Source organism: Corapipo altera, unplaced genomic scaffold, assembly GCF_003945725.1.
Source record: "Corapipo altera isolate COAL_440 unplaced genomic scaffold, ASM394572v1 22b, whole genome shotgun sequence".
NCBI lineage: Eukaryota > Metazoa > Chordata > Aves > Passeriformes > Pipridae > Corapipo > Corapipo altera.
Genome location: NW_020884876.1, coordinates 3065547 through 3078620, shown reverse-complemented (window position 1 = coordinate 3078620; position 13074 = coordinate 3065547). Strand labels below are relative to the sequence as shown.

Here is a 13074-nt window from a genome sequence, read left to right as displayed (position 1 = left end):
ACTTTGCTGTTAAGTTTAATCTACTGATTAATACCTCACAGCTAACAGCAAGCTACAACTTTTCAGAGGATAATTTGATATGAAAAACAATGTGAAGCCACTACTAGTTTCAGAATTAAAAAAAAAAAAATAAATTGCAAAGTGGTAATAGCATTCTCAATAGCACTCAAAAGTGTCTTTAAAAATATTTCATCTAATACACATAATATTGCAAAGTAATAATAATCTCTTACCATTTTTAAAAATAAAATCTTCAGAATAGAACATCAGAAAATATATTCTGTTAAGCAGTCACTTCCATACACAATTCCAATATTTCAACTTTGTGAATGCATTTACATAGGACTTATACAATATAGCTTCTAATACCTCATTTAAAGGCTGAGACAGATAGCCTATACTCAGGTTTTCAAAATATCAAAAGTGACAGAGGAAAAATACCTTCCTAAGAACAGAAGCTAAAGGCAAAAGAATTAACATGTTGTGGAGCTGGAACTCTTCTGCAAAGTGAAGAAAATGTAGGAAGTACTAATCTTTGTCATAAAAAGCCCAGCTTGTACTCTCAAATATAATTTTCTACACAATTATCCAGTGTAAATATTCCATTTTCTGCACACAGCCTAATACAGAAAATCTAGAACTTTTAAACTTCTATTGCATTAATATGTATAAAACTGGAATTATTATTTTTTATTTACAAATTCTGCAATTTCACACAATTGCAGCATCTGCACAGTTGTACACATATTACAATTTCCTGAAAATATTTTTCCTCCGTACATCTCCATCTGTCTCTTAGCAATTTCTGGAGATCAGATCAGAGGAATGTTAGCTTATAAACAAAGCTTAAAGGCTGACAAAAGTAACAGAAGTGAGAAGGGGTGTAGGTCTGATGCTCTGTAATCAGTAGAGACAAATTTCTTTTTGCAAAGCCAAAAATGCAGCTGCTAGTTAGATAATTCAAGCTAAAAAAAAATTAGTTAGAAAAGCTTATTTCAAACCCAAGGTACTCACTGGAACTGAATGATAGGAGGACCTGTTATAGAGTTGAAGGAGGGTCTGAGTAAACTAATTGGAGATAAAAAAATACAGAAATTAAAAAACTGAGGCTAAAAAAACCACCCAGCCTTTAGGACACACTGTAAGGACAGTAAGGACAGTGATTTATGAATATCTCAAGTTAAAGATCAAAACCAAGGTTCAGACATTTTACTTTGGATGTTTGGGTTTGTTTTGGCTTTTTTGTATGGCTCTTGAGGTTCAGATAGCAAGAACTTCAATGTTTTCAGCCTCTAACAGCTTTAAAAAAAGGTCAGTGCTTTTTCTCCTCAATTAATCAAGCTTTACAATTAAAATAAATCCTTATATATCACACAATGTGTTTAATTCAGAGAGCAAGCCCATTAAAAAGAGGTGTTTGGGTTTGGTTTTTTTTAACGTAAGAGACTTACGTAGGCAATTGTAGTTTGGTATGCTTAGCAATATCTCTGCCTGAAGCGCCTCAAGCATTTACTGATTACATCACAGAATATGTCCAATCTTAGGCAGATTGTTTTTCTTCTGCAGAAAAGTTTGTGATCAAAAATTTCGTATTAAATAGAAAGAAGTAATACCTGCTGAACAAATACGCTGTTCAAATGACTGGCAAGTCTCCGTGCAAATTGCTCGCGCAAGTCACTAAACCGCTGCTGTTGCTGCTTCACTGCATGAAGCATATCATGTCCTACAAACAAAAAGGATTTAGAGAGCACAAAATATATAGTAATATATTGTATATGGGAACCAAGAGGGCCAGAGGTCACAGTTCCTTCAATCTACAGAACAAAATCTGAGACTAGTTGGAACAGCAGTTACAAATAAAGGCAGTACCATAATAAATTTTGCATGTTAGACTGAAGTCTAACAAAAACATTACCTGGACGAAGAGCTACATTCATACACTGTAGAAGGGCATCTGCTGCATTAGTGCAGGCCTCAATGCCTCGAGAAGATGTCAGATCTCCCTCCTGAAGGGCCTTTATATGACCTTTTGCCAAATCCATGTGATTCTACAAAATAATGGATAATACTGTCTATAAGCAGGCTAGTTTGCTATGCTGCTGAACCCAGACTAATAAATACAACTTTATCATTATAACTTACTGGAGTTAGTGCAGTAACAAAACAGAAAAATATGCTCATTATTTTAAACGACGATCGTGCTAAAGAGGGTAGCAACCTAAAAGAATTTTATACTTTATGTGAACAACTATTGTAAACACGATAAAAATGCTTACCACTAAGAACTCTATCTCTGACAGTAGTTTCACATTATTCGTGTTGCTAAGATGGATTAGGTGGTTGCTTTCTGAAATTTGATCCATTTGATCTTTTACACTCTGAAGCATTTCTTCATAACTGCTCAGCTTTAGCTCAATTTGGTCAACTTCCTTTAGAGCTTCATCCAGCAATTTCATCAATATATTCACCTGTTTCTCTGAGGCCATAATGGACTGGATATTTGCCTGTACAGAAAATAAAGTAACATTCTAAGAGACATTTTTTGTATCTCAAAAGCGCTCTGATATCTCCTTCTGCCTTTATTACTGTCAAACAGTTTTCAAAACTTGTGAGGAAATCAACAACACTGTAGTACTTCTCATTTAAAGTGTTACTGAACACAGCAGTTCCTCAGCCTATGACACTTCCTTATTTCAAAAAGAAAAGACACAAACCCAAAACTTTGCCAAGTTCTTAGAACTGAATTACTGATCTGCAGAAAAATAAAAAGCCGAACAGTAATCCCTGCTATACCAGAACATTTTTAGTTCCAATAAAACCAGCTCAGGTGTTAAGGTCAGATTTTCTATTGCAAGATAAGCTGCCTGTATGACAGAAGGCATTTTCAAAATATACAAGAAACACACAACTTGACAATTGTTGACTGTTCCCTCAAGACTGTATCCCCTGCATCTCCTTAAGTTTTCCAAGTGACCTCTAGAATGAAGGGATGTTTAAAAAGCAAAATAGCAAATAATATGGCACCGTTACAGGTAGCCAAATACTGCAATGTTATTAGACTAAACCAGTTTCCTAGTTACATGGATAGGACTATTTTAGGCATCCATGGACATGAATGGACTACTCTCTCTCTCTCTGTGCACTCCTGCCCTCAAGAAAGGCATATGCAGAATGTCTCCCTTTTTTCTTCTCAGCTCTTCATTTGAAAGCCTGCAATTCACCCCAGAAGGTGTGGAAGGCAAAGAGCAAAGGCTGAAAATCTCTACAATCTGATAATAGACAAGATGTAGCTCAGCTTAGCAACAGAAACACATTTACATTTAAATATACAGCAGAACATGTTAATTAATTTTCAAAGAATGCTATGTGGCCAGTATCAATGAGAACAGTTCAACATGCTGACACACTGCACATTAGAAGGAATGTTTACCCCATCTAGCACTTGTAGTTCTCTCGACAACTTTTCTGCAAAGGCTTCAGCATTAGAAATAGCATATTCACACCCTTCCATCATTATTTCAATATCCTGTTCCTTTCTTGCATTTAACTCCTGGTATTCATCCACAGCTTCTTCATCGCCTCCTGCTACACTTTGATTCTCTCCACTTGGAACGGATTCTTAGGTAGAGAAGGAAAACAGAACACATTATCAAGTCCAGAAAGACACAAGCATTTTAAGAGTACTTAAGTATGTTTAACTACCTCTAAGAAAATGAATCCATTAAACAACTTTCCTAACAAGCACCTGTTACCTATCAACACTTTTTCAAGTCTCAGTCTTCCATGCGCTTCATTACAACTACCAGAAGTGATTCCCAACAAAGATCTTTTCCAAATTATGCAACACAAGCAAAATACAAATATCCACCTTCCTTTATTTCAAGGGACAAACCTAGTCTCAGTTTATTCACCTCTTACACTGGTAATCAGCATCAGAATACATTACAGTATTACGCTCGATTTGTTAGCGGAAGATCAGTAAAAGTTAGATTCTCTCTTTTGGTAGACAGACCATACTGAAGTTGATTAAGATATATGTCACTGAATAAATAAAAGTTATCTCGATGCTCAAGGTGAGTTTCATAGCAGAACAGTAAGTACTGGGGTAAGTGAAAATGAAATAACAATGGTTTCATTAACTATGATTTCTCACGGCAGTACTTACTTAATTTAACTCAAAGGCTGACAAATGATTTACATAACATTAATACAGTCCAGCCAGAAAGTGTTTAGGACATTTGAAATAACTCTCTTATCTCTAGCAACTCGATAAGCTATCCAAAGCCCTATTAAACAAAATAAAACCAAAAAAATCACATATTATTTACAAAAATTGCGTACAAAGCAAAATAAAGGAAAAAGGTGTTACGCACCTTCTGCAACTTTAGGAAGTTCTGAAGAATTAAAAGGTATGGAAAAGCAGAGGAAAGGAAGCAAAGAATGTTAGCTAGACAAAGCACGAACAGCATGTATATTTTTAAATGGCAGTAAGTTTGGATGTTTAATATTGCACAAACTTGAAATGTTAGAGGTTGGTTTAAAACAAAGTGGACAACACCAAAATACAGAAATGTTATCCTTCCTGTTTCACATTTCTAATTCAAATTCTTCTGCACATGCCAGTCTAGTATTTAATACCAATAGTTTAAACACTTCTGACAGACTCAACATGAGATACACTTACTCACTAGGCTTTACTATAAAATTTTAACTATAATAATGATAACATGACTGTAAAAATATTTAATGCAGCATAAGCAAACAAGATACAAAGCCTCCTTAGCAACCAGCCAGTGACAAAAACTGTAACAGGGTCCAGAAGAATTTAACACATGCTTCACAGTTAAAAAACTAGAAATCTCATGTAAACCCTCATTAGTCTCTGGAAAGCTACAGAAGCATCACTTTTTAAGGCATTTTTCTAATTCAGGGGAAATGAAAACAGGAACAAAAGTAGATTCGTTACACAATTAGACCTGCCAGATCTTAGAGGCAGATTTTATTTTGTTTGAGAAACAGAATGTCTTAGAAATACAATAAGCTTATGAATTAATTATCACTAATTAAGTATTTTGTCTTGGGTCTCAGTTTTCTAACAGAAAATCTTAGAAAATCAATAGTCACCTTGCTCATCTGAAGACATAAAAAATCTAAAAGAATAAAATTCCATAAGAAAACCCATCAGGATTAAAAATATTTCTTTTAGTATACCTGGTTTACACCAATAATTATTAAACTTTACACTTCAAACACAGTTGTAGAAGTTTACCTTCCAACAGTTGTGAACTAACATTAATAAAGTCAATTTTCTTTCTAAGATATCTCTGATTGAGTTTCCAGATACATGAAATAAAGGTGTTCTTTTCCACTGTGCTGCTTGCAACCCATTTGTACACTTTGTCAAAATGCAAGTCAAATTCAGGATTCTCCTGTAAAAGATAAGATATGTTACAGGTTCCACAGACAAATGATTTTCCGAGTAGCAGAAATTGTTTATGCATTAAATTATTGAGATGACGGAATAAAAATGAAATTATACACGTGCCAGCCTTAAAGAGACAGAAGCTCATAGCAAGTCTGGTGCACCTTAATAAAGGTGCTAAAATAGTGAACGTGAAAAAACAGAATCCAAGCTATGAGACAGTATTTTGTCAAGCCAGATAAGGCAAAAATAACACAAAATACAGAGATCTGTAAGACTGTCAACAAATATTTGACAGCACTGTCTGTCTGCCCTGAAACACTGTCCTCAGAATGACTAATGCCTTGTGTTAGCATCTGAAAATAAAAATGGTAGCTGGAGTTACCAAATAATACCATACACAACACAGTTCAGGGAGATTTGAGAGAATAGGCAAGGGGAAAAAGAATTATAAGTACTTTATATATTTTAGAGGTGTGATAGTGTTTGATAGGACTGAACAGGATAGAAAAAATCATTTGGCCTTTTAATAGTAAAAAGCTTCTATGTAAGTATTTTCAAATAGATTTACTGCCTGTTGAGAATGTTACTTTGATAGCGATTGAATGAAGTACTTGCCTTTCTACAGTCACTTATGAACTCAATATGGACTGGAACTGCTAATTGCCTGTTTTAAAGATGATATTACAAGCATTTTGCAAGGTCCAGTCTCCTTTTGATGAAAAATGTTATTGCCTCAGATACATGTTACTTATATATAGCTTGTAAATACTATTGCTTCTACTTAGTCACTACTACCTGTAGAAGCAGGTGGCACAAGAAACTGCACATGATGGGAAATTTTACAACAAAAGCAGTTCTTTTTTTTCTTTAGCTTATATTGATAAATACAATTACCATACATTTCTAAATAAAGAGTATAGTCACATAAAACTTGACTTGTCTCACAACTAGTGCAGGAAAGGCCTTGTGTTAAACGCATTGCATACAATCATATGTGAAAGCAAACCATGATGAACCTATCAACTTTAATTCTTACGTTATTGGATATGAGAGAGTTTGCCATTCAACATTTGGTTTTTGAAAGAACATTTCAAAATTTCTCATTAGATTGGTATATATATTACAGAATATTTCTGCAAATGGTTATCAAATTCTGTTTTGCAAGAAAAGACAAAAAAATTTTAACCTTAATCTTAAGAATCGATTCTTCAACATGGTATTTAGGAACAGCGAGGAAAATCTAAAATCCAGCCAACAAGTATGTGCATAACTGAAATAACAAACCTACACTTGGGGAGAGGGGGCCGGGAGGGGAAAAACAAAGAGTTTTAAACTTTGTAGTTTTCTGCACTATTCTTCCAAATCATGAGTTACCAGCAGATAAAACCAGACATCATAGCATGAAGGATTTTCACCCCTGCCTACTTGTACATCTTTAGCGCATGACAGAAGGTTAATTTAAGTGGTCAAAAATAGGTTGCTCTTGTTGTTCTGTGGAAAAGTCCACCACCTCAGGACTGTACCCTTTCCAAGAAATGGTCAACGTCAGGGTTTAGAGAACAGATTGTAAGACCTCACCCTCCAGCTCACATACTGCTCCTTAAGAATACTTTAAGTGTCCTCGCTAAAAACATTACCCGGAGCTGAACATCGTTAGTAAGACAGTAGTGGATGTTCTTAATGGAAACTAAGCTTGGAGTAAAAATTTACATATAACTTGAAACAAACAAAGCACAAGCTCTCTACAGTCACTGAGAGATCACTACAACTAACAGGGCAGATATTCAGACTACTGCTATTCAAGCATATCTAGACTGCTCTTACTCAATTTACCAGGGTTACATTCTTGGAAAGGCTGAAAGAAAATGCAGGCATAAGCAGCACAGGAATGTATCATCCCAATTTCTAATAAACTCCTAATTAACATGTTACCAATCTAAGCTTTAAAGCAGTCAATATCAAGAAGTTAACTCTAACTTGGAGAGAAAAGGGTGTTCTGAGCAGAGCACTACATCAAAAAAAAGGTACACCTACTTTAACAGCATCTTTGGCATCGACAACAGCAAGGTCTCGAAGTGCCCATGCAGTCTGCCTTTTGTAGAAATCTCCCTTGTCAGATTTTTTCACTTTTACCACATTTACTTGCACTGGTCGTTCTGTTGTCACTATTAAATGAAATAAGAGAGTAATTTCAAAACACATATTTCTTTAACGCCTGTTTCGGCTGTACTTCAACTTCTGAAATCCCCCTCCCTTCTGTGGGGGAGGTTTCATAATATTTATTTGATGAAAACAGACAACAGACCCTTTGAAACATTTCCATCCACAATATCCACAGCTCAGTTTAAGCCTCAGTCAAAAAGGCATGCATCTCTTTACAGCTTGTGATGTAATGAACCCAATTTACAGCTATTTTTTGATACAGCAGATCTTGGACCATTACCATGTAACTGACAAAGCAAAGACATAATTGGAGATTACAGTCAGAATAAAAACATTATCAGAGACTTCTCAGTCAGAAAAATATTCTAGCAAGCTAATTTACTGACAGATCAATCCAAAGCACCTAATTTTTTTAAGAGATATAATGTAAAGGAACATTAGAACTCAGTTCAGTTACTGTGCCTTTCCAGAGCCCTCTGCCTTGAATTCTAACCAGTACTCTATTGCATTTTATTTAGGTTTATTTAACCTTGCATTTTATTTAGGTTTATCAAGCTACTGATAATAATGACTACTAAATCCCCTTTTAAACACTACATAAAGCTCACCAGTCCCAAAATAAATATGTTTGATTCCTTCATTTCAAATTACAATGAGATCTGCGAATAAAAGTACAGGGGTTTGTTTCTTTTTTAGTAGAAGCAATAATGGAAGTACAACTGATTTTCTCCATTAGAAATGGAAAGCACCTGTTTTATACAGGTCAAGAAAAAGCACTGTAAATAAAGCTAAGACAAAAGCAACGAAATAAAAAACAAAGGTGAAGACAAGAAACACAGTGTGGTATTCCTATGTACCTGTGGCGCACAAAAAGCAGTTTCTCTTCTTTTTGCCTGCTTTGCACACGTTCACAATGCTCAACAAGCGTTCGTCATTGGGAGTGAAAATATCCCTCTGTAAAGCATGCTTGATTGCAGTCATTTTCTCTCAGCTGAAAGATTTTAGGAAGTCATAATACACTCAAGCACATTTAACAGACACACACAAAAAAAATAACCAGTCATGTACTTATAGCGATTAGAGTTTTTTAAAATTAAATTTTACAGGTAACTTAATGAATTGTAACCTAAACAAGCATGACTTACATAGAAGAACAGCCCATTTTAAGTAAAAGTTCAAGTTAAAGCTTACTATCTTACTTCAATAGGACAACTGTAATTTATCAACACCCAGATCATCCTTCAGCTTAATTTAACGGAGAACAAAAAGCTTCTTTGTAGTAAAGGGGAATGCAAGACATTAACCAAAAAAAAAAAAAACCAAAAAAAAAAGTTGAAATGGGAATCAAAAAAAAAAAGAGGACTCCCTCACCAGTTAGTGGAATTTTGGAATGGACATGAATGCCATGGATCCAGTAAAACTATAGATGAAGACAGGTGAACAAAAAAATCCCACAAAATCTAATAGGATGGATCATGTGAAACTAAAGTCACTACAGAGATGATCTTAAATTAAAAGTCCTGAAACCTTCAAATATACCTAAAATCTTCAATTAAATGTGCAGGACTCTTTCACCACGGTTATATGCTGGGCAGACCAAACTGAAAATAATGCCCCATTTAGCAGAAGAAAATGTCCCCCTACTTTACAGGAAGACTTCTAGAATATATTCTGGATATGGTATGTCATAGCAGTCAGTCAATCCACCACTGATGGCACAATTTCAAGTCTAACAAATTATTACTTTTGAGTCTTGGTGAACCACACACACATCCTAATTCTCTTCTGGTAGACAGAAAAATCATTCTGAATAATTCTGCTTCCTCACTTCCTCCTCCCTTGGTATGAGAAGAGAAATTCTAAATTCTAAATCCCATGTTATGCCATTCCCTGATGTCAACGATACAGTCATACACTACATCAGACCATTAGGTTGCATAAATGAGGTGCATCTGTCATTAACGCCAAAAGTACTTTCCTAACAACATCCAGAAAGTTTGATTTCTAGTTTTTCTCCTCAGTGAGAATAGTTTTCAGGTGATTTGTGGAAGGTAGAGGACCAAAAAAGAAGGCGGAAAGAGACTGTGGGGTGGACGGGGAGGAGGGAATGTCTTCACGGGTTTCCTCATTCAAGTGATTCACCTCTGCAGTAGCAGCAGCCAGCAGTGGGAGAAAGTAAAGCGTAAGAAGAAGTAAAGGTGTAAGAGAAGAAAGCTATTCAGATTTGTGGGATGCATTATCAACTGGTTTGTTTAAAAATGCTCACTGACAGTTAGGATTTCTTTTGTCAGTGTCTTCAAGTAAGTATGCAACATGCTTGGAGGAAAGCATTTGTACTTCTACCATGTTCATTTACAATAAAGAATTCACAGTGGTAAAGTAAGAGCAACAATAAATTAACCTTGCACCAAACAAGAATAAAATCCTAAGGAAGTCATAAAATTCTGAAAGAGACTCCCATGACAGATTTCGGTATAGTCAATGGGTTCCTCAGCAAAGCACGGTCTAGTCCCCACTGGATCCTAGAAATCCAGGGAGGAGGGGATGTGGATGGGGATGGGCCAAGCCCATCCAATACTCAAGACTGTAGAATTCAATCACATCAGAAAAAAACCAAACAAAAAACAAAACAAATCCAAAACCCCCACCAAAGCCCCTGAAAATTAAGGAATTAGCAATATTCACTCAATTCAGAACAGTTCCTCACACTACACAGAGTTTCTACAAAGTCTGAACAGAGCAACACTTAGACATCACATTTCAATGTTTTTATTTAAATACAGAAGCTCCAATATTACTCTGAACTTGTGCCTTAAAATTCTACAGTGCATTAAAAATATGATTAATACACACAACATGCCATGCTCCTGATGCCAAAGCAATATATGTAGTTAAATTTTAGGTTAGCTTGTTGTCTTAGAGATGCCTGCATTGCTTTCTCTGATAAACACACAGCAAAGACAAAATCTTAGGCACCGTGATAGTTTTAAAGATAGTAACTCAAGGGTTTTGGATTCTGCCAAGGCAGAATCAGTACTGCCAAATGCACAGAGCTCAGGGCATCCAAACAAACACTGTTTATAGGACACCACTATGGCAATGTAACAGTCCAAAGCTGCTAATAATTTGCCTCCTCTTTCATCAAATGCTGGGCCCATCTTCTGTTTCCCAAATTGTATCAGGTTGTCATTCCTGTTACTCTTCAACAGGTGCAAAAGATGAACATACAAAATACCAACAACCTGCTGCATTTCAGAAATTTCCTTTCCTTCCTGATTTAGAATTTTATTTTCTGCTCTAAGTCATGATCAAACTGCTGCAAATTGCTCCCCCGTTTCAGTGCTAACACAAATTGTCCAGGTTATGCAGTATACACCTTTCCCATCAAACAAACATGATCAATTCAAGATCAAAGACAAGCTCTAACATACAGTCCAACTTCTCTTACGAACTCAGCCCCCTTCTTCACAACCACCAAAACCTTCACAACGTGCCAGGATCAAGCATCTCTTACTTTTCACACTTGAATCCTTGAATCCTTCTGGCTCAAAGGAACAAAGAATTTAGCCCAAGGAGTCGGAGATAAAGCCCTTTCCTCAGAAAAATACTTCAGGAGAGCAGAGACCCACACCAGACTCAAATAAAACCCTTTAGGTATTGCTGGATTTTTACCTGTAATGTTCCAGACAAAGGCTACGTGAAATCTGTCAGAGACATCGCATCACAGGCGCGGCCTGTCCGGGAAGCAGGCGCCAGACAGGGCACAGCGATGTGTAAGGCTACTTACTGAGCACTGCTGGGCCCCCTAAAGGTGCAAACAGGAAAACACGCTACCCCTGCATCGTACCGGGTCAGAACGTAGCACGAGAGCGCAACCCAAGGGAATCACTCAAAATAACAATTATTTAACAGGAAAACTCAGAAGAGCTACCTGCAGCGGCGGCCTCCCCGGGGCCCGTCCGGCACCGCCTCACCGCCTCCCACCTGCGAGTCCCGCACACGGACACGACCCCCTCCCGCCGCCGCCCCACCCCGAGCCCGGCGGCACGGGCGCGGCCGAGCCGGCCCGCGGAGCACCACGGCAGGCCCCCACACGCGGCGGAGGAAGGGGTGGAGGGCGCCGGGACAGGGACGGGAAGGGAAGGGCCGGGAACAGACGCGGCTCCCGCAGCCGCGGCCGGTCCGGCAGCGCCGCTTCCGCCCACGTGACGGCGGCGGCTGGGCGGCCGCGCAGCGCCCCCTGGCGTTGGAGGTGTGGGGAGATCGCGGAATTTCAAATAACGGTGTCCGCCTCTGACCGCCTGGTGTAATTCGATTTGGCCAGGACAGCAGCAGGACTAATGTAACTTCATAGAATCATCAAGGTTGGAAGAGCCCTTCAAGATCAACCAGTCCAACCGTCCACCCATCACTGCCACTGTAACCCCAAACCATTAACCCGTAATACCCAGAGCTAGAAGGCTCTTAAACACCTCCAGCAATAGTGCCTCCACCACCTCCTTGGGCAACCTATCCCAATGCCTGACCATCCTAACAGTGAAAATTTGTTTTCTGATATCTAGTCTGAATCCACTGTCTCAGCTTAAGGCTGTTTCCTCTGGTCCTCTCACTGCAGGCACGGCAGAACAGACCGGCCCCCACCTCACCACAACCTCCTTTCAGGTAGTTGTGGATGGAGTATGATGAGATTCCCCTTGAGCCTCCTCTTCTCTAGACTAAATAAACACATTCCCTCAGCTGTTCCTTATAAGACTTGTTTTCTACACCCTTTGGAAACCTTGTTGCCCTTGTCTGAACATGCTCCAGCACTTCGATGTCTTTGTTACAGTGATGTGCCCAGAACTGAACACCAAGGTGTGGCCTCACCAATGCCCAGTACAGGGGATGATCACTGCCCTGGTCCTGCTGGCCTTGCTATTTCTGATACAGGATGCCATTGGCTTTCTTGGCCACCTGGGCACATTTTTGGCTCATGTTCATTCAGCTCATATTCGTATCCTGTGATATGAATGAGCAGCATTCAGACTTTGGCTTTGCCCCAGGCAGAAACACCAGTAGTAATTGATAGTCTTTGATGTCCATGATAATCCAGACAGTACTCTCTGACTAGTGATCATGAAATTTAGGATTTGGCATCTAACCGTGAGAAATGATGTACCAATCTGGCTGTAGCTACTTGTAGCCACTGCTGAATTCTGTGAAAACTGGAGCTACCTTCCAGTTCAAACTTTGCTGTGAAGGAGGTTCTCTACAGGATCGATACACTTAACTAATTTTTAATATCATTAATGTAAGTTAATAATACGGTATTTCTTCAATACTTGCATGCAGAGTTAAGGATAGCATAATTACAGATTACTTGAACTGTATGATTTATTCACATTAATACATCAGTATGCCTTCAGTGTATCACTGATAAAATGTATTTGCCAGGCCACGACCAATAAAGAACAACAGAAAACATCTTTTCCAAGGGTTTGTTATAA

At 38.0% G+C, this 13074-nt stretch overlaps 1 protein-coding gene across 10 annotated transcripts in view; it reads right to left on the bottom strand.

Annotated features, from left to right (window-relative positions):
• Positions 1 to 11691, bottom strand: part of EXOC1 (exocyst complex component 1) — a 28903-nt gene extending 17212 nt beyond the window's left edge. For 2 of the 10 annotated variants that reach the window (XM_027635445.1, XM_027635450.1), the window contains exons 1-10: positions 11520 to 11690; positions 8446 to 8579; positions 7460 to 7590; positions 5270 to 5429; positions 4374 to 4394; positions 3431 to 3618; positions 2277 to 2504; positions 1916 to 2048; positions 1614 to 1723; positions 1015 to 1068 (exon numbers count right to left, since the gene is read on the bottom strand). In XM_027635445.1, coding sequence (XP_027491246.1) covers positions 1015 to 1068; positions 1614 to 1723; positions 1916 to 2048; positions 2277 to 2504; positions 3431 to 3618; positions 4374 to 4394; positions 5270 to 5429; positions 7460 to 7590; positions 8446 to 8569 — 1149 coding nt within the window. In that variant the 5' untranslated portion in view covers positions 8570 to 8579; positions 11520 to 11690. Of the gene's footprint in view, positions 1 to 1014; positions 1069 to 1613; positions 1724 to 1915; positions 2049 to 2276; positions 2505 to 3430; positions 3619 to 4373; positions 4395 to 5269; positions 5430 to 7459; positions 7591 to 8445; positions 8580 to 11102; positions 11301 to 11519 lie in introns of those variants that run through there. The other 8 variants (XM_027635451.1, XM_027635454.1, XM_027635448.1 and 5 more) reach the window with 7 other exon arrangements.
• Between the last annotated feature and the right edge of the window lie 1383 nt (positions 11692 to 13074).